Source organism: Vitis vinifera, chromosome 16, assembly GCF_030704535.1.
Source record: "Vitis vinifera cultivar Pinot Noir 40024 chromosome 16, ASM3070453v1".
NCBI lineage: Eukaryota > Viridiplantae > Streptophyta > Magnoliopsida > Vitales > Vitaceae > Vitis > Vitis vinifera.
In genome coordinates this window covers 17,714,097-17,736,182 of record NC_081820.1, presented here as the reverse complement: position 1 = coordinate 17,736,182, position 22,086 = coordinate 17,714,097, and the positions used below count along the sequence as shown (strand labels likewise).

At 35.1% G+C, this 22,086-nt stretch overlaps 1 protein-coding gene and 1 pseudogene across 1 annotated transcript; both read left to right on the top strand.

Moving 5' to 3' along the window:
- Nucleotides 1-770: 770 nt before the first annotated feature.
- On the top strand, nt 771-2,186 carry LOC100853967 (putative acyl-coenzyme A oxidase At3g06690; annotated as a pseudogene).
- An 800-nt stretch (nt 2,187-2,986) lies between these two features.
- Nucleotides 2,987-21,620, top strand: LOC104882135 (uncharacterized). The gene is made up of 3 exons (XM_010664167.1): nt 2,987-3,794; nt 21,254-21,359; nt 21,548-21,620. Exons 1-3 carry the CDS (start codon nt 2,987-2,989, stop codon nt 21,618-21,620), a joined length of 987 nt encoding a protein of 328 aa, XP_010662469.1.
- Nucleotides 21,621-22,086: the final 466 nt, after the last annotated feature.

Genomic DNA, 22,086 nt, shown 5'->3' with positions numbered 1-22,086 from the left:
TGATTCCCAAGAAAATCCATGCCCCATTCGATTTCCGGGAAAATTCATCCTCGTTTGATTTTCGAGAAAATCCATGCAAAACCCTCAAGGAAAAAAAATTGCTTTTTTTTTTGGCTCCTTGTGTTTTCTGTTTGCAAAACCCCCATTTGATTCCCAAGAAAATTCATCCCCCATTCGATTTCTGGGAAAATTCATCCTCGTTTGATTTTTGAGAAAATCCGTGTAAAACCCCCAAGAAAAACAAAAAAAATTGCTTTTTTTTTTTTTGCTCCCTGTGTTTTCTCTTTGCAAAACCCCTGTTTATTCCCAAGAAAGTCCATCCCCCATTCGATTTCCAGGAAAATCCATCCTTGTTTGATTTCAGAGAAAATCCATGCAAAACCCCCAAGGAAAACAAAAAAAAATGCTTTTTTTTTTTTGCTCCCAGTGTTTTCTGGATCTGTTCTAGGGGTCTCTTTGCTTTTGTGCCATTGGATTTAAATTTCATGAACCCTAAATCCACGATTTTTGAGCCAGGCTAAAAAACACAACCTTTGCCTGCAAATCATGATCAGACTACAACCTATGAATTACATTGGTTGGTTCTAATTATTGAACCAACACTCTACCTACCATGGGAATGAAGCAATTGACCGGTGGGGATACAACTTGCCAGTTTTTAATAAACTTGAAAGATGTTGAGAAACTATTACTTCACTAAATTTCTTCTTATGTAAGATTTGGGCTTGTGGACGTGGAATTTATGGATTAAATGTGTGAAATCGGGTTAGCAAGGCTCTTCTTGCAGAATATATCGTAGTGTAGAAGAGGAATAGACCATTTAAAGGATTGGGGTTAGAACACATGAACAAATCTTGCCCTGTCGTTCCATCTCAGCTCACAAGTTCTACCCTCAGAAGTAGCCAATTCCAGGTAATGTAATTGTAGCTTCATTAGCAACAATTTGGTTAGTCAATGAAGTAGAGAGAAATTTATTACTCCCTTGATTTGGCTATCAGACTAATATATTCTGCCTGAGGGAGCGAGATCTATTGATCCATTTTGCTGCTGAGATATCACAGCTTCAAGCACATGGCCTAAGCAGAGAGTATGCACTTCTTCAGGTTAGGATCTTCGCATTAACTTGAGTTTCCTCTCTTTCTCTCTATATATCACTCTCACAATTTTTTTCCTTTCCTGCACCAGAGTTATCAACTTGCAGAAGACTTAGGGAGATCTTTCTAGGATCGAGCAATTTTGCAGATCTTTTTAGATGCTGAGGCAGCTGTGTCTTCTGGTCCACTTAAGGTAAATATCAGTATCTTTTTGTCATAAATATAAGTAACTCTACCAATCAAAAAATATCAGTCTAAGGAAGGTACAAAATGCTGGATGTGAATAAGTATTGCACGGTCCATCCATATCTGGGTTTGGGGAAAAATGGGATGAAGACTAGAAGAGATTATAGGATTTATACATTCCAAAAAAGTGCTGATTAAGGAAACTTAAGTTATGAGTGTAAGTAGTAGCTTCTGCTTTTGTTTTATACATATCACTATATAGATGCAACAGTCTTGTTGCTTTCTTAGCCTTTAAACCTTCAACATGCTAAAAACCCTGATATGCTTATCAGAATTAGATATAATATGGGATTTTTGTGTAATGGCATTTTAAGTGACAATTTCCCTATTTTTTCTACTATGTAACATATACAACTATCCTTATTTCCAGCTCAAGCATTTGTAGAACAATGATGAAGTGATGCAAACCCAATTGCTGATTGTTTTTGCATTTTTTTTCCCTATGTAGAGCATGTTAAGTCTATTAAGATCCATGCATGTCTTGATTATCTTGGAAGAAGATGCTTCCTTCCTCCGATATGGTTACTTGTCACCCGACAATGCTGCTGGAATTAGCAAAAAAGTAACAATACTCTACAGTGAATTGCGACCACATGCCCTTGCCTTGGTCAGCTCCTTTGGCATCCCTGACGCATTTTTGAGCCCAATTGCTTTCAATTGGATCGATGCAAATTCTTGGTCACCGGTTCAGCCCCAACAAGGGGCCACAGTTTCTCTCTAGATTTAGATGAATCAAAACTTATACTGCCTATGGCTTTTTAGATTCACTATTATTGTCTAATAAAGGTGTAGTGGCTAGCTTGCTATTAAAATTCTTCATAAAGCTTGATATTTTATTTCTTCTCATTATACATTTTTCTTTTTAATTTGTTAATATGCTCTATATTTTTTGCTATAGATTCAAAGTTTGGGTGTTGGAAATTTAAGGCTTTCCTATAAAGTAATGCTTCAAGATGGAGGCAAGAGACTTGGTTGTAGATATATACATGAACAACTTAATTTAAGTTTATGTATATTGTCTTATAGTGTGTTTTTAATTTCATTGTATATTATATGAGTTTCTTCTATATAGAGAAGTTGGGGATAACTTTAAACAAGTTCATTGATTTGTGCTTTAATTAATAATTAAATGTATATTAAATATGTTTTGATTATATATAAAATCATGATAATTTGATTGTCATTATCATTCTTAAATAATATCAAATTGATTATACATGGCAACAGGTTCAATTTTTCATATTAAAAAATAATTTTAAAATTTTTCAAGGGGAACCTTGACAGTTGTACTTGTTCCCTACATTGACATATATAAGCCAATTATGATATATATAAAATCTAACATTGACATATGTATCTAAAAGCCTTGATATATGTGGGGTTAATCATGACATATATGATACCTAACCTTGACATTTGTTGGACTAATCTTAACAAAAGAGTGAATTAACATTGACATAAGATTAAGTAATCTTGATATAAGTTGAATCCAACCTTAACATATATGAAAGAAACATTGACATATCATATACTAATAAGATTTCATCATTTGTAAAAATAAAGAAATCTTAACATATGTATATTTGATATCCCGCCTGGACCCGTTGAGATACTTGTTTGATAGACCTGCATTGACTGGTAGATTGATGAGATGGCTTGTACTTTTGATAGAGTTCGATATTCAGTATGTTTCTCAGAAGTCTATTAAGGGAAGTATTGTTGCCGATCACTTAGCCTCACTACCGACATCTGAGGACAGACCAGTTGATGATGATTTTCCAGATGAGGAGTTTGTTGCTATGACCAGCTTATCGGGATGGTGCATGTACTTCGATGGTGCAGCCAATCAGTCAGGGTATGGGATTGGTGTTCTATTGGTATCCCCTCAGGGCGATCACATTCCGAGGTCCGTTCGTTTGGCATTCTCTGATCGACGTCCTGCCACGAATAACATAGTTGAGTATGAGGCTTGTATCCTTGGTTTAGAGATTGCATTGGAGCTTAACATTAGACAGATGGAGGTGTTTGGTGACTCCAATCTGGTACTCAGGCAGATTCAGGGGGATTGGAAGACTAGGGACGTGAAGCTTAGGCCATATCATGCTTATTTAGAGTTGTTGGTTGCGAGATTTGACGACTTGAGATATGTTCATCTGCCTAGAGCGCAGAACCGATTTGCTGACGCCTTAGCTACTTTAGCCTCCTTCGTGGACATTCCGATTGATGTAGTCATACGTCCATTACTGATTGAGTCCAGGTCTGCACCCGCCTATAATTGTCTGATTGGAGAGACAGAGGTCCAGGATGACCTACCTTGGTATCATGACATTTATCAGTTCCTTAGATCTGGCACATACCCTGAGGTAGCCACTACCAAGGATCGGAGAGCACTGAGGCATTTGGCTACTAGATTTGTGATTTGCGGAGATACCTTGTACAGACGATCAGCTGATGGTATGCTTCTGTTGTGTTTAGATCGAGCCTCTGCAGATCGAGTGATGAGAGAGGTTCATTCAGGAGTTTGTGGTCCGCATATGGGAGGACACATGCTAGCTCGTAAGATTATGAGGACGGGTTACTTCTGGTTGACTATGGAGACAGATTGTTGTCAGTTTGTCCAGAAATGCCCAGAGTGTCAGATTCATGGTGATCTCATACATGCACCACCATCAGAGTTACACGCCTTGACTTCGCCATGGCCATTTTCAGTATGGGGTATTGATATTATTGGGAAGGTTTCACCAAAATCTTCCAGTGGTCATGAGTTCATCCTAGTTGCCATAGACTATTTCACCAAGTGGGTGGAAGCCGCATCATATGCGAGGTTGACATCTGCTAAGGTTGCCAGTTTTATCAGATCACACATCATTTGCCGCTATGGGGTTCCTCATGAGTTGATTTCCGACAGAGGGGCGCACTTCCGAGCTGAGGTAGACACTTTGTTGCAGGAGTATGGCATCCGACATCATAGATCTTCAGCATATAGGCCACAGACCAATGGGGCAGTAGAGGCTGCAAACAAGAATATTAAGAGGATTTTGAGGAAGATGGTTGAGACCTCTCGAGATTGGTCAGAAAAGCTTCCTTTTGCATTGTGGGCATACCGCACCTCTTTTCGCACTTCTACAGGAGCTACGCTTTACTCCCTAGTGTATGGTATGGAGGCTGTTTTGCCAGTCGAGACAGAGATGGGCTCATTGAGAGTAGCCCTTGAGCAGCAGATTTCTGAGACAGAGTGGGCTCAGGCTCGATTTGATCAGCTTAACCTTTTAGATGAGAGGAGATTGAGAGCAGCAGATCATGTTCAGGCCTATCAGAGAAAGATGGCTCGTGCCTTCAAGAAACGAGTCAAGCCTAGACCATTGCAAAAATGGGACTTAGTTTTGAGGATTCTCAGAGGTTTGATTGGAGACCCTAGAGGAAAGTTTAGACCTAGTTGGAGTGGGCCTTATGTTATCCGGGAGTTGACTCCAGAAGGGGCTGCATGGTTGACAGACTTAGATGGAAACCAATTTTCAGAGCCTACCAATGTGGATCAGCTGAAGAAGTATTATGTTTGAGACCGTGGTCGTACGATGGGTGGCCACCATTTCGGTTAGCCTCATACTTTATCACCTCTATATATTAGACCGTTGCTAGCCCATTGAGCTTCGCATGGTATGTTATAGCCTTATTTCTTTCTTATAGCTTTGATTACCATTTCTATACCCGGGTTGGGGCCCTTTGATGTATATGTATGCTTTGCTAGGAAAGTCTCATGAGCTTTAGACTTATAGGTCTATCTTCTCATTTTGTTACCATCCTCTTATCACCCTATTTGTTCTATTTTATTATCACCACATATTCATTCTCTTTCTTGTCCCTATCATTATTTGCTTCATCTTATCTATTCTCTTCCTTGGGTTGATGATTCTTCACGTCTTAGTGCAAGGAGGGCTGTCATATCACTCTATTCATTCCATCATTTGACATTGATTCGGAGATTTTAGTTTGAAAGGTTATCTCAGGGGTTGAGGTTCATGTATCCATCAGTGGTCAGAGAGAGTTTGTTCATTCCTTATATTTTTCCATTGGAGTTTGATTTATTGATGATCAGAGCATGCGCAAAAAAAAAAAAAAAAAAAAAAAAAAAAAAATCATAATAAAAAAAAAATCAAAAAAAAAAGAAGAAAAAAAAAGAAAAAAAAAGAAAAGAAAAGCGCAAGGATATGCTCATGTATGGTATCTCATTCCATTGGGTATTTATGCCACCTTTTGAGGTTCATTTATTGGGTATATTTCTCATTATGGGTTTTTGTGAGTTTTTATGAGTTTTTTCAGTCCTTGAGCCACTCCTGTTATGCATTTGGAGTGTCGAGGGTTCATATGAGAGTTCTATGAGATCCTATGCTTCTTAGATCATGATTGATATATTTTAGGTATGAGAGATGAGTGACCTTTTTACTAGGGTCTCCGGATCATTGTCTTATACCCACCATTCCATCATTGGTGATATGACTTTCCTTTATTGTACTAACATGGGTTGATCATCACTCATTCCACTTTCCCATTGTTTTCTTTTGTATCCCATTACCTCTTTCCAGATCTTTGTTCCACCTTTTATTCATTCCTTACATATTGATACCCATTACTGATTTGATACCTTCTTGACATCATTCACATATTTCATTGATGGCTTGACCATTCATCCTTTCTCTCATTTCTTTATCGACATTCCCTTTGGTTACTTCTAAGTCCATGACTCATGAGATTTTTCTATGCATTACATCTTGTGCACGAGGGTACGGGTTTGATCATTGGGTATTTGAGCCTAGTTTCCCTTCATTTCTTTCGCCCTATCACCTTGGCCTACGTTACGTCCCGTGTCTTAAGACCACCCTGAGGCCATGAGATCAGACATTATCTTTGACAGTCTTCACTTGGACAGACTTTTGTAGATTGGTTGAAGTATGGTCGTTACTATGTTCTCTTTTATGGAAGATACTTTTGGAAGCATTTGGTCTCTCTCTTGCTTGGCATATTGATGTTTGATGGATTTTTGGGTTTGGAGACAGTTCATTGAGGATATTAGATTCATCCTTTGGTTGTACATCAGATATCCATACTAGGGCATATTCCCCTTTCATTTGGTTGAGATGAGCCCCTAGTGGAGCACTTTCTTTGAGTCTGGGTATTTTCACCGATTAGAGATCCCTAGTGAGGTATGTTGAGACTATATCAGTTCTAGTGGAGCATCGTTGAGCCCCTAGTGATTCCATTCCCGGAATACTTCTGAGATAGACTAGTGGATTATTACTGAGTTGGAGGCAGTTTTCAGTGCAGTGTATAGACCAGGCATACTGGGGCATATTTCCCCATTTTGAGGTTACCAGATTCCTATCAGATTCAGTCAGGGATTCATCAGAGACATGTTTCTACTTTTGAGATTACCACATTCCTCATTATTTTGGCTATTCATTTGAGATTAGATTTAGAGTGTCTCCCTTGAGGCATTGGTCGATACATCATTCTGACTTCTTAGCGGATTATTGTTGAGCTGAGGATAGTTGATTGATGATGTCGGATTCATCCTTTGGTTATGCATCATATATTCACACTGGGGCATATTCCCCCCTTCCTCCGAGATTCTTATCTGTTATTGTATACGGTACGAGGATGGATGATCATTGTTAGTTTGTTTACCTCACGACTTCGACATTAGATTATCCACACTGAGGCATATTCCACTCTCCTTGATGAGATTGTGTTTGGACAGCGATACGAGGATGGATGATCATTGTTAGTTTGTTTGCCTCACGACTTCGACATCCGATATCCATACTGGGGCATATTCCCCTCTCCATTACGAGATTTATTTGGGCAGTGATATGAGGATGGATGACTGGTGTCGGTTGTTTAGCTTATGACTTTGACGTTAGATCTTATACTGGGGCATATTTCCCCCATTTTCTTTGAGTATCCTTGAGATTGAGACAGTGGCCAGCTTGGTTTTAGATTGAGCACTAGCCCAGAGCTTCCGACGATCGACTGTATCAGGGCCTCCCTACATGGATTTGTTGAGATAGAGACGGATCGCATCAGGTTTCACCCGAGGAGTGTGGGTGGATCCTTTAGCCAGATGTTCATGAGACAAATTTGTTTTCGTCATTGTTACCTTGTAGATTGGATTATCCAGATGAGCAGTATTTTACACACTTTGAGGTTTACTTTTAGATGAGCCATGATATACACTCTTTGAGATTTACCTTTTGAGATTCATCGATAGAGCAGCTTTTCAGACATAGAGGGTTCCTTCAGTTTAGACTTTTCAGAGGTTTGTCGCGATGCATCAGTTTCTGACCTATTGATTTCAGCGGATGATTGATTTACTGGTTGTTTCGGCAGTGTGAGCACCCTGGATACTGGGGCATATTTCCCTTCTTAGTTTCAGTAGTCCGACCCTTGACATTTTGAGTATGTGGCTTTGAGCCAAATTATTTCATGTCCACTTTCGAGTTGGTCTTCTCTATTATTCCCTTCTAGGCCCTGAGCCTCATAGCTTTGAGTTATTCATTCCTTCTAGACCCCGAGTCTTATAGCCTTGAGCATCCTTTTTCCCTTAGGCCCTGAGCCCGCTAACCCTGAGCTATCCTTTTTTAGGCCCTGAGCCTCGTAGCCATGAGTTATTCATTCCTTCTAGGCCCTGAGCCCGCTAGCCCTGAGCTATCATTTCCTATAGACCCAGAGTCTTTCCAACTCTTAGTTGAGCTTTCATCACTTGGTCGCCCATGAGTGGTTTGACCTGGAGTTTGCGTATCGCATTCTCCTTCTAGCCGATCAGTCATAGAGCCCGGAGCTCATAGCCCTGAGCTATTCATCGACCCAGAGTCATTTTCCATCTTGACCCAGAGTCATTCATAGCACCCCGAGCCCTGAGCTCACGACCCGGAGTCATTTGCATTATTCACATCCCTGAGATGTTTCGTTTTCATCATTCTAGCCACTTGTGAGTGGCCTTGACCCGACATCTTGAGTCGAAAAGTATCCTGATCGGCTATCTATTTAGAGCCCGGAGCTCTCGACCCAGATTCACTTTCCATTTCGACCCAGAGTCATTGTTTCCTATTTTAGAGCATGGAGCTCTCGACCCAGAGTCACTTTCCATTTCGACCCAGAGTCATTCTTTCCTATTTTAGAGCTTGGAGCTCTCGACCCAGAGTCATTGTTTCCTATTTTAGAGCCCAGAGCTCTCGACCCAGAGTCACTTTCCATTTCGACCCAGAGTCATTATTTCCTATTTTAGAGCCCGGAGCTCTCGACCCAGAGTCACTTTCCATTTCGACCCAGAGTCATTCTTTCCTATTTTAGAGCTCGAAGCTCTCGACCCAGAGTCACTTTCCATTTTGACCCAGAGTCATTCTTTCCTATTTTAGAGCCTGGAGCTCTCGACCTAGAGTCATTTTCCATTACGGCCCAGAGTCATTCCTTTCCATTTAGAGCCCGGAGCTCTCGACCCAGAGTCACTTTCCATTTCGACCCAGAGTCATTATTTTCTATTTTAGAGCTTGGAGCTCTCGACCTAGAGTCATTTTCCATTACGGCCCAGAGTTATTTATTTTCCATTTAGAGCCTAGGGCTCTCGACCTAGAGTCGTTTTCCATCTTGACCCAGAGTCATTCTTTTCGATTAGAGCCCTGAGCTCATGACCCAGAGTCTTTTATCCTATTTTAGATCCAGAGTCGTTCACCTTGTCCATGATCCAGAGTCATTCATGTCATCTATGACTTTGAATCATCCTTTTCACCTCTTTCCATCTATGTACTACTCGTCACATGCCTTCTCTCTTTATTGTCATTTTCCCCCACATAGAGTTGTCCCATCCATATCATTGAGACCCCATCTTTTGATCTTACCTCTTCATGTGCTAGGACAAAATCTCTGGTTCTTCTTTAATTCTTCGGTATAGTTCACTTCATTCTGCTCATTACTCGTATTTTTACTCACATTCTCTACACTCGTGATCTATACCGAAGAGGGGCATATTTGTAGACCCTCAATTTTGTCCCTTTAGCACATGTCTTTAAAATTCATTTTCAATGCTCCACAATAGTTCCTTGGTGGCCCATGGCTACTCATACCACTTACCTTTTTCTGAGTCACCTCGGAGATTTTGGTTGAGGGATTATTTGATCCCTTATTGTGACCCTTGGCAGCCCTAACTTAGACTTAGGCTTTTCTTGTTTTTTTAGGATAGCTTTTAGATACACTTGGCCCATTAGGCACTACCCTAGGCCCACTTAGTCTCACCTTAGGCCCGTTTAGGCACACTAGGCCTACGAAGACTTTTATTTTATTTTATTTTATTTATTTATTTATTTATTTATTTTGTTTTTAATTTTAATTTTATGATTATCATTCACTTTTTATTGGTTATCTTCCTCTTTATATTATTTTCCTTAACTTATTTATTTATTTATTATTTTTACCATTTTTTAATTTATTTACTCATTTATCTATACATGCAATTATTTAACTTCAAAAATTTCATGTTTTTGCAAGGAAACTTACCATTGGAGTTTAAGGAAGATGGGACTCTCCTTGGAAGGTTTTGGAGGGGAATTTGAAATTGGGAAGATTGCTTTTGATTGGAGGATTTAAAAAAAGAAGAGAAGAAGAAAGGAAGGAGGAGAATTTTCCTTTTTGGAAACAAATTTAGGTCTTGAGGGGTGATATATATAGGTGAGAAAAGGAAAAGAATAGGAGGGATTTTTCTTGGGGGGCAGAGCACACGGAATTTTGGAAAAAAGCAAGGGACTTCGAACGGAGATCGGGCTGTCATTTAATCATCAAGAGAGGATTTTCTCTTTCACTTCAAAGGTTAGTTTTCTATATAGTACTTTTATTTAGCCTAGATTTTTTTTTTTTTGGAAATTTTAGTTTTTGATTAATTCTTTGTGTTAAAGTTTATATTATTTTCTTTTTAAATCCCCAATTAGTTTAATTCTAATCTATCTTTTAGTTTAAGTTTGTTAATGATTTTAATTCTTAAGTTTAAATAATCATATTGAATAAAGTTTGTATTTTTAATCCCAATTAGTTTGATTTCAATTTGTTTTTAATTTAAATACATTAGTTGATCTTAATTCTTTGTTTTAAATAATCACGTTAAATAAAGTTTGTATTTTTAATCCCAATTAATTTGATTTCAATTCGTTTTTTAGTTTAAATGTATTTTGTTGATCTTAATTCTTTAGTTTAAATAATCATATCGAATAAAGTTTGTATTTTTAATCCCAATTAGTTTGATTTTAATTTGTTTTTTAGTTTAAATGTATTTTGTTGATCTTAATTCTTGACTTTAAATAATCACGTTAAATAAAGTTTATGTTTTTAATCTCAATTAGTTTGATTCCAATTCGTTTTTAGTTTAAATACATTTTATTGATCTTAATTCTTAAGTTTAAATAATCATATCGAATAAAGTTTGTATTTTTAATCCCAATTAGTTTGATTTTAACTTGTTTTTTAGTTTAAATGTATTTTGTTGATTTTAATTCTTAAGTTTAAATAATTGTATTGAATAAAGTTTGTATTTTTAATCCCAATTAGTTTAATTTCAATTCATTTTTAATCTAAATGCATTAGTTGATTTTAATTCTTAAGTTTAAATAATTGTATTGAATAAAGTTTGTATTTTTAATCCCAATTAGTTTGATTTCAATTCATTTTTAATTTAAATGCATTAGTTGATCTTAATTCTTTGTTTTAAATAATCACGTTAAATAAAGTTTGTATTTTTAATCCCAATTAATTTGATTTCAATTCGTTTTTTAGTTTAAATGTATTTTGTTGATCTTAATTCTTTAGTTTAAATAATCATATCGAATAAAGTTTGTATTTTTAATCCCAATTAGTTTGATTTTAATTTGTTTTTTAGTTTAAATGTATTTTGTTGATTTTAATTCTTTACTTTAAATAATCACGTTAAATAAAGTTTGTGTTTTTAATCTCAATTAGTTTGATTTCAATTCGTTTTTAGTTTAAATGCATTAGTTGATCTTAATTCTTAAGTTTAAATAATTATGTTAGATAAAGTTCATGTTTTTAATCCCAAAATAGTTTATTTTTAATTTATTTGTTAGTTTAAATATGTAAGTGATTTTAATTTATTAGTTTAAATAATCATGTTAGATAAAGTTTATATTTTTTTAATTCTAAATTAGTTCAGTTTTAACCTATCTTTTAGTTTAAGTATATTTGTGATTTTAATTCATTAGTTTAAATAATCTTGTTAGATAAAGTTCATATTTGAAATTCCGATTTAGTTTAGCTTTTATTTATTTTTAATTTGGATGTGTTTGTAATTGTAATTTAGTAGTTTAATTAATCTTATTAAATAAAGTTCATGTTTTTAATTACAATTTAATTTAGTTTTAATTTGTTCTTCACTTGTATAGTGTTTTAATCTTATTGGCAATTTGATTGATAATAAATAGTTTTGGCAATAGTTTTTGAAAGTATCTTTATCCATTTGATTGAGAATGAATGCCCATAGTATAGTGTTTGACCGTTTTCGCAAGAGTTAGTCATCTAAGATTGAAAATATTGATTCAAAGTGATGAAATTTTTTAGCATAAATGATTGACAAATGAATTAAAAGTAGATAAAAAAAATCATGATAAAATTAATACATGGAGCTTGATAAATAATGATGATTAAGATGAAGGATGTGTTTGCTTGCATTTCTTCATCATCTATATTGGTTTAGCTCTTTTTGAGTCTAACACTTTAACTAAAACGAGTGGGTAAATGTGATTTCTACAAAAATAGCTATGTTAATTAATTTAATTGTTTCCATCCTGTTATTTTAATTATGGTTGCTTGTGCAATGACTTCTAGTAATTTAATTGATAATAAACGATTATAGCAATAGTTTTTGAAAGTATTTTTATCGATTTGATTGAGAATGAATATCTATAGTATAGTGTTTGAGCATTTTCACAAGGATTAGTCATCTAAGATTCAAAATATTGATTCAAAGTGATGAAATTTGTAGTATAAATGATTGACAAATGAATTAAAAGTAGATAAAAAAATTCATGATAAAATTAATATGCGGACCTTGATAAAAGATGATGATCAAGAAAAAGCATGTGTTTGCTTGCATGTCTTCATCATCTATATTAGCTTGGCTCCTTTTGAGTCTAACACTTCAACTATAAAGAGTGCGTAAATGAGATGGTTGTAGAAAAAATGTATATGGGTATGTTAATTTAATTGTATCTAGATTGTTTTTTTAATTATTGTTCCTTGTGCAATGATTTTTGGCAATTTGATTGATAATAAATAGTTTTTGCAATAGTTTTTGAAAGTATATTTATTCATTTGATTGTGAATGAATGCCTATAGTATAGTGTTTGACCGTTTTCGCAAGGATTAGTCATCTAAGATTCAACATATTGATTCAAAGTGATGAAAATTTGTAGCATAAATGATTGACAAATGAATTAAAAGTAAATAAAAAAAATTCATGATAAAACTAATATGTGGAGCTTGATAAATAATGATGATTAAGGATTTCAAAAGACCATGAAATAGACATTAACAACTTATCACCTTGTAATGAACCCATGATTTGAATATTTTATGTAACTCCCAATGCTCTCAAGTCATGTAAAATGATACAAGTGATATAGACATGCATGCTCAAATAAATCAAATGAATAATTCTAGCAGGATAGAACTTAGTAGATATCATATATAATGAATCAAATTGTGATAGCATGTTACTAGTTTAAGGGGGTTTATCCTAATAATGGTTGCATGTTTAAACTTACTAGTACTTAATATTAAACGAATGAATTGATGATTCGAGACATCAATAGATAAAGAAAATTTAAGTCTTAATTATGAAAAAAAAAATTCTCTAAAAGTTCTACCATCAAAATTTGTAAGGCATGCATATCAACAAACAGATCAGTGGCCTTCAACATCCACCCAAAACAGCATTAAGTTATGGAAAATCAATGAATAATGAGAGACGAGGAGTAAACTGCGTACATACTTGGTTCCTCAAGCAAGAAGAAATCAAGTCTCAACTCTCTCAATGAGTTTCCCTCTCTAAAGACTCCTCAGGTAATGGAAAAGCTTCTTTTTTTCTCCCCACCGAAAAACTCTTTCTCTTCACCCTTTTTCAAAAGGCCTCCTCCCCTTCTAATGGAACAACTCTCCTTTTCTTTTTGTCACCCTCAGAAAAAATATATTTTTCTCCGAAAAAATATTTTTTTTTAGAAAAACAAATATCTTTTTCAGAGAAACAAATATCCTCCTCGTTTTCGTATCTGTTCTCCCTTTTCTTTGTCCTCCCCACGATCTTTGCTGTAGCCACCTTTTCCTCTCCAATCTGTCCCTTCTTGACGGCCTGCGGGACCCCCTTCCAGGAAGTTCCTCCATGTGTCAAAGTCCTACTGTAGCTTCAAAAAGCGAGGTTGATTCCTTACGGCCACTAAGGATGTGACACGTGGCCCGCTGGGATAGTGACGCTTGGCTAAAAATGTGATCTGCAAAAATAGAGAAAAGGTGACCCATGCCCAAATGGGGGTTTACAAAAATACATATATTTAATAAGTTAAACTATTTTTATCATAAAAGAAAATGGAAAAAGTAATAATGTATGTACTATTATTATAAAAAATGAAGTTCAAAGAATTATTAAATGCATTGTTTATTTTTATTATTTTCATTTCCACAAATTATTAAAAAAAAAAACCAATTTAGATTATATTAGGTAAAACACAAAAATGAATAGTCTGAAGTGGGATAACAAATATGCTTTTCATTATTCATCTATATTTAAAAAAAATGGTAAAAATTAAATCAAATAAAACAAAAAATACATATTAAACCTAATACTAAACATACTTAATATAGTTAATAAATTAAATTAAATTAAATCAATTAAATTAAATTAAATTAAATCAATTAAATTAAATTCATCTGTCAAACACACTGTAAGTTTATTTTCAAAATGACCCTTACACGTGAAACTTGACACTTCATACATACCCATATGATTTTAAGCATTCAACCCTAGTGTACTAAAGTCTTAGATATGTCTTATTAAGTATAGTTTAAGTTAATGTGTTATTGACTAAAGCTAAAAGAAGCTAATCATATCCATAGCAAAAGCAGTTTTTTGCATTATGAAAAAGAAAAGGGAAAAATCATGACATCATTTGCTCAACACGACTCCAGCCTAATGATTGAACCGGACTAACGGTTAAAAAAGTTTTAACAAACCCAAAGTCACTTTAATTCCTATAAAGATATCTCTATTTCTTCTTCTTGTTGTTGTCCTTCCACCACTGATACAGCATAATCCACCTCCCCATCCTCCATCTCCAGCAGAGGCGAAAGAGGAGGATTATCCCAATTGCAATATGACCATGAAAAGAACTGAGAAAGCCCGATTGGCTCATAATAGAAACTATCACAGAACATTCTTGTTTTTCCATCATGGCAAGTATGGATGAGCATTCCTAGATAAGGCTCCCAATTGCGATGTGACTATGAAAAGAACTAAGATAGCTCGATTGGCTCATAATAGAAACTATCACAGAACATACTTGTTTTGCCATCATGACAAGTGTATACGAGTGTTCCCAAATAAGGTCAAATATTGTTTGCATCTCTTTCGAGATCATAATGATTGTACCAGAATTTAAATAGACTAACTCTTTCTTTTCAAATTTTTTTTATTTTCATTTTTATATATTTTGTGTTTTACTTGTTCTATTTTAATTTTTTTTTTCCATTCTATCTATCTGTTTTTTCCCGTCTGTCTTTTGAATGAATCTTTATACATATATAGTTTTGAACTTTTTCTGAGTTTTTTTATTTCTTGATTATTGTTTCAGGTTCATCTTGATTCACCTAGTTTTAGACATTTTTGGTTTTGTGCAAAGAAAAGATCTAAAGCTTGAAAAAACCAGTAGTATTGTAATGGCCGGGTATTTTAGGCCATGTTAGAATTTCAAGTTTGAAAAGTCTTCTATTGGACGGTGGTTGAAAAGTAAAAATAAAATAAAAAATATAAATGATTGGAGAACAAGTGTCAAATTTGGATTGGCAAGATTCGAAATATTTTATTGGTCAATTAAGCGAGTTGAATTTTTTGTGTCATGTCAGCTTTATGGTAGAAAATTTCTTAGAATCGTATAAATTGAATTTTTTTAAAACAAAAAGTGAAAAAAAATACGGAAGTGAAAAATGAAAAATGAAATAATTAAAATTTATTAGAACTAATTAAGTAAAAAAATAAATTAAATTTCTTAATAGTAAATTTGAGAAAATTAAAATTTTTGGGATGGTGTTTGATAATTTATTTTGTGTGTTGTAAAAAAATGAATTGAATTGAAAAAAAAAATTATATATATATATTGTTGTTGTTGGGTTGGGTTGTTACCGCCTTTAGTGGCTCGTTTAAAAAGAAAAGAAAAAAAATGAATAAAGAGAAAAGGAAAAAAAATGAAACATGGGGCTCTTGGTTGACTGTGGGCAAGGTGTTGCAGTCCGCCTTTGGTTGGTCGTTCTAATGGCCAAACGTGCTCCATCTCACGTGAAATTTTGAGAAAGTTCTACTTGACGCGAGGAACATTCCTACGGTGGCGGATTTCGTTTTCAAATGTTGGATTGTTAGATTTGTGGTAGGGAGACTAAACCCTAAAACTTTTATTTAATGCATTTTTCTTTAAAAAAAATTATAAATCTCATTGTTGGAAATTAAATAGGTAATATTTATGATACGAGAAAGTTTATTGGGTAATTTAGGAATTTTCCTTGGGATTTTTGTGTGATAATGGAAGTGTTTAATTATGGAAAATAATTGTGTTTGGTTGTTGGAATTATTGGGATTGTTGAGAAAAAATGGAATGTTGGTGGAAATTATGTTTAATTGATATTTGAATTATTAAGAATTTATTTGATTGTTTTTTGTAATTTAATTGTGGAGAAATAATTGTGTTTGATTGTTGGAATTATTGGGATTGTTGATAAATAATGGAATTTTGGTAGAAATTATGTTTAATTTATGATTCGTCCCCAATTGGTGTACCTTTGATTCAATCCTCAGACTGAAGTTATCAACAAAATTTATAAACCTAAATCACCATATACTAGGGTAGCATAGCTAGCATAGCATAGTGGTTCTAGGATCATCCATAGGGATGGGTTTTCATTTCACACATGATATTATTTTAAAGAGCTAAAATGGTGGTTTTTCTTTTATGAGTTTGCTTTAAAAGAAAACATAATCTTTGGCTGAAAATGGTTGGTTTTAAACTAACAAAAAAAATAGTAACTGAGTTTAATTACAAAGAAAAGGTTTCTTGGAGTTTCAGGTCACTAGGTTCAGGTTCCTTATACAAAATGGGAGATTCTGGTTCTTTTCCTCGCATTGGGGATTTAACCTATAGTTATCCTCTCAACCGGTGTGTTACAGCTGCTTCCCCTTAATGGTTTCAACGCTAAATACCCCTCATTGATGCATCTTGCAATGGCTTGTACCTCTCACCTAGTATTTACCATTCAAGGTGATCCTTAACCTTGGATTACCCTTCAAAAGCTCGTAGGAGATAACTAATGGATGTCTCTAGGGAGTCCAAAAGCTTACCAAGTGTTGGCTATCCTAGGTAATCCTACCTTTAAACCACCTCCCAGAGGCTCGCAAGGGGTTGCGAAATTCTTCAGTGTTAGATTTCTTCTTTGATTCTCTTCCTTGCATACTTGATTGATTTGGCAAAGGCTTCGAAGCTCTCCAAAACTTGGATTTTTCATGTAATTTAGCTTCAATCTTGCTTTGCCATGGATTATATCAAGTTCTCCCTCATTCTTGGCTTATTTTAATGATCAAAAACATCAAAACTTGCCAAAAACATATTAGTAACACTTGCAAGGGTCCTTAATGTGCCAATTGAGTTAAAAGGTAATAAATACTACTCAAAAGTGTTTAAAAGAATTTATAAGAAGCTACAAAAGAGCACTTTTTGAGTAGTAATCAATTTATATTTGAATTATTGAGAATTTATTTGGTTGTTTTTGGTAATTTAATTATGGAGAAATAATTTTTATTTTATTATTGGAATTTATTTGGATTATTGAGAAACAATGAAATCATGGTATAAATTGTAAATTTATTTATATTTGAATTAGTGGGAATTTTATCTAATATTTGTGATATTTGTGAATGAGGATAATTAATCTCATTGCATTTCATATGCATCATGGTTATGTGAAGGAAAAATAAAATCTATGAAAGGTGCATGAAATGGAAAAAGAAAAAAAAATAGTCAAAAAAGGTAAAGGCCCGTGAAAGGTGAATTAAGAAGGGAGTGAGATCCCTAGGGTGAAAGACCCAAAAATCTACCCCGGGAAGACTCTGAATGGGAAGTGTATTTGGGTACGAACGCATATCATTTGGTGAAAGCCCGAGAACGACAATGAATTGTATGACTGTGTGTCACATATCCACATGCATTTTATTTAATTGTTGAAAATTGTTGAATTGCTATTATAATTATAGAAATTAAAATGTTTGGGTTGATCAATTATGGTGGAATGTTTATTTTGTATTCACTTGAACCTTAGTAATCCCAATTAACCATTTGGGTGTAAGACACCTTATTGAGCAATATGGAATGCTCACTCCTTCTTTTTTAAATCTTTTTAGATATAGATGTAGCTCCTTATGATTAGCAGATGGGACAGAGAGGGCTTAAGGATGCCTCATTAGATATTAGAGCAGCTTAGAGGATTTTGTTATTATTGGTTGTGTTGGTTTATTGGAACATGTTCTAATAGTTTTTTTTTAATTATGTAATCGTTTATAAACTGTATTTTGAATTAAATTTGTTATATTGTGGACACCCTTGTTAGACTCTAGTTAGAGATCTTATTGATATTAAATTGCTTGTTGCTCTTGAGTAGTTATTATATTTTGATAAGTTGGAATATTAGTTGGAGGAAGTTTTGTGGTAATTGATGTTTAGAAAAAAAAAAAAAAATTCAGGGCATTTTAGTTGACTGCCAGTTTAGATTAAGAGGAACCTTTAGGGTCAAACCTTTGACCTAGGGTCATGGGTCAAATTCTGGGTTGCCTAGAATTTGGGTAATGACAATGTGGTATCAGAGTCAAGGTTGCAATAATACCTCAGGATTAGTGTTTGTGTGTGTTCGTGTGTATTGTTATGTTTATGATTTGTTGTATGTAATTAGTTAATGAGCTTATTATTAATTAATTTATATAATTGCTTATTCTTGATGTTTCAAAAATCTTGTTTTGATGCTTGTTGATAATAGTAAGAAGTGTTATGGTATTAATTATGTTGAATTATGTATTATGATTGTATGAAAGTGAAAGTTTTTAATAGTTATTAAAGTTGCTAAACTGTTATATGTGAATTCATTTTCCTCACCTTGGAAGTGTGGTTAGATTAGAGCTTGTTGGGATTGAAATGATAGGAAAGCCAAAAAGAGGAAGAACTGAAAGAGATGAGGAGCTAGAGTTAATAAGGAAAGTGCTTCAAGAAGTTAGAAGGGACTTACCAGAGACCACTCGATTAATGAGAGGCCAGGGTTCCAAGAGGTTAGGAGTACCCAAGGCCAGGAGGATTCGGACCACTCCCAGAGGATGAGCCACTCTGTTAGGCCAGTAATGAGCCAGATGGAGGCAATGAAGAGGTTTTTATGGTGATAAAACCTCCATCTTTTAATGAAGAGCCCAATGTTGAAGCAGTAGAACATTAGTTGAGAGGAATGAAGAGAATTCTAGTGGGATTGGACATACCTGAGAAAATGAGGGTAAGTCTACCGACGTACATGCCAATAGATAAGGTAGATATTTGGTGGGAGACCATGAAGAGGGTATACAACACTAAGGTGATGAAATGGGAGGAATTTGAAAGAATCTTCCTAGGCAAATATTTTGGAGAGGTGACTAAGCATGCCAAGAGAATGGAAATTAAGCACCTCATCCAAGGAACTATGTTAGTATTGGAATACGAATCTCATTTTTTTGGGGTTGTCTAGATTTTCCATGGGGATGATTAGTGAGGAATGAGAGAAGGCTAGGAGATTGCAGTAGGGGTTGAGGTCTAATATCAAATATAAATTGGTCTCATTGGCTATAAGAGACTATTCTGAGTTAGTTAAGACAACTTTATTGGTGAAAGAAGACATAGAGGATGCCAATCAAATTCGAGAACAAATGGGGGAATAGAAAAATGAAACAAAAAAAGGGGAAAGTTCCTAAAGGAGATCTCAAAGCCAATAGCAGAGATAGAGAGGTTAGCAATGTGAGGGGCATTCTTCATTCTATGCAGGAGGTGAGTAGGGTGCTCAAAGGGCGACTACTAATAGAGTATGTAATGGTTGTGGGGTAGGAGATCACTTATGGAGGGCTTTCCTATTAAAGGGCGCACAACAGACTCGATTTTAACCGCAAGGAGGCCCCTAACAGCAACCAACATTATCTTTCCAGTCCTCTCAGTTTCACCTGCCTTACTACTAGATGTCGCAATTACCCCCAATAGTGTAGGGAACCCGGACAACCACTATGAGTAATTAGGCTCGATCTTCTCAAGTGTCAAGTGTTAGAGATAGGGACAGACGATAGGTAGATTTTTTGCCTTGACCCCAATAGATCCAAAATATGACACTCTTTTGGTTGAAGTTATGATTTTGGTCTATAGCACTTGGGTGCGTGTTTTGTTTGATACTAGTGCAACTCATTCTTTTATTTCTGCATCTTGTGCTAATGTATTGGGGTTGAAAAATGGAAAAAATAGAAAATTTGTTACGTATCGAGTCCCCTATGGGTACGAATTCTAGAGTTGATAGAATATGCAAATGGTGCGTTATTACTTTGGCAGATAGAGCACTTGATGTGGATTTGAGGCTTTTGGATATGACTGGGTATAATGTTATCTTGGGAATGGATTGGTTGATAGTGTGTAGAACGCTTATTGATTGTCATCGTTGTAGTATAATATTTTGTTTGCTAGATAGATTTGAGGTTTGCTTTGTTGGGGGGAAGTGTGTTAGTTTGCCTTTTTCACAGTCTGATCTGTGCTATCAGTATGTGTTGAGGAAGGGATCAATAAATTTCCTAGTTTGCCTTCATAGTAAGGAGAAAGCCCAGAAGGACATTATAGAAATTCCAGTGGTGAAGAAGTTTTAGGACATATTTCCATATGAGCTACTAGGTTTACCACTACATAAAAAGTTTGATTTCTTTATTAAAATATAGCCATGAACGGATCCTATTTCAGTATCCCCCTATAGGATGACCCCTCTTGAGTTGAAGGCATTGAAAACTCAGTTAGAGGAATTGTTGAGTAAGGGTTTTATTTGTCCAAGTACATCGTCACGGGGAGCCCTGTGTTGTTTGTGAAGAAGAAAGATGGCACGTTAAGGTTGTGTATTGACTATAGGAAGTTGAATAGAGTTCATATGAAGAATAAGTATCTTCTTCCAATGATAAATGACTTGTTTGATCAGTTGAAGGGTGTGAAGTATTTTAGTAAGATTGACTTGAGAACTGGGCATCATCAATTGAGGGTTAGAGAAGAAAATGTCCCTAAAACTGTTTTTAAAAGGAGATATGGGCATTATGAATTCTTAGTCATGCCTTTTGGTAACTAATGCCCCCACTGCTTTCATGGATTTAATGAACAAAATATTTTGTGCTTACTTGGATCAATTTGTGATTGTCTTTATGGATGAAATCTTGATTTACTCAAGGAGTTTGGAGGAACATAAACAACATTTGGTGACCACCCTTAGAACTTTAAGAAGACACCAGTTGTATGGAAAGTAGGACAAAAGTGAGTTTTGGCTTACTAAAGTGAATTTCTTAGGCCATGTGGTTTTTGAGGCAGGAATAGCAGTGGACCATTCCAAGGTGGAAGCACTGCAGGAGTGGCAAAGGCCTACTAATGTATTTGAGGTTAGGAGTTTCTTAGGGTTGGTTGGATATTATAAGAGGTTTGTGGAATACTTCTTTAGAATTGTAGCACTGATGACTTGGTTGACTAGAAAATGAGTGAAGTTCGAATGAAATGAGAAGTGTGAGAATGTTTTCTAGGACTTGAAGCGGAAATTGACCATTGCTCCAATGTTAACTACTCCTATCAGTGAAGAGTTGTTTACGACTTGTTGTGATGTTTCTACAGTGGGGCTAGAGTGCGTGCTAATGCAACAAGACAAGGTGATAGCTTATTCCTCAAGGCAATTAAAGCCACATGAGCAGAACTATCCAACACATGATTTGAGTTTGCAGTCGTGGTGTTTGCCCTTAAGACTTGGAGACACTATTTGCATGTAGAGAAGTGTGAGGTGTACTTTGATCATAAGAGTTTGAAATACATCTTCACTAAAAAATTATCTGAACTCTAAGCAGATGAGATGGATGGAGACATTGGAAGATTATGATTTTGCTCTTCATTACCATCCTTGAAAGACAAATATTGTAGCAGATTCCTTGAGTAAGAAGAGTTATGATCAGTTGTCTAGCTTGTGGTTGAGAGAGTTTGAGATGCATGCAGTTATTGAAGATTTTGAGCTATGTCTTGGTTGGGAAAGATAGGGTCCATGCTTGTACAATATATTGGCTAGACTAATGATTATCCAAAGAATAGTGGAGGCCTAAATTCATGATGAGTTTTTAGAAAAAGTTAAAGCCCAATTGGTAGAAGATGAAGTAGATGAAAAT

Excerpts from the sequence above, each read along its gene's own strand:
- LOC104882135 (XM_010664167.1), top strand. The coding sequence starts at position 2,987 with ATGAGATGGCTTGTACTTTTGATAGAGTTCGATATTCAGTATGTTTCT. Across the intron at positions 3,795-21,253 it reads GTACAGACGATCAGCTGATG|GAATAGCAGTGGACCATTCC; the intron begins GTATGCTTCTGT and ends TTTTTGAGGCAG. Across the intron at positions 21,360-21,547 it reads TTGGTTGGATATTATAAGAG|TGGGGCTAGAGTGCGTGCTA; the intron begins GTTTGTGGAATA and ends ATGTTTCTACAG.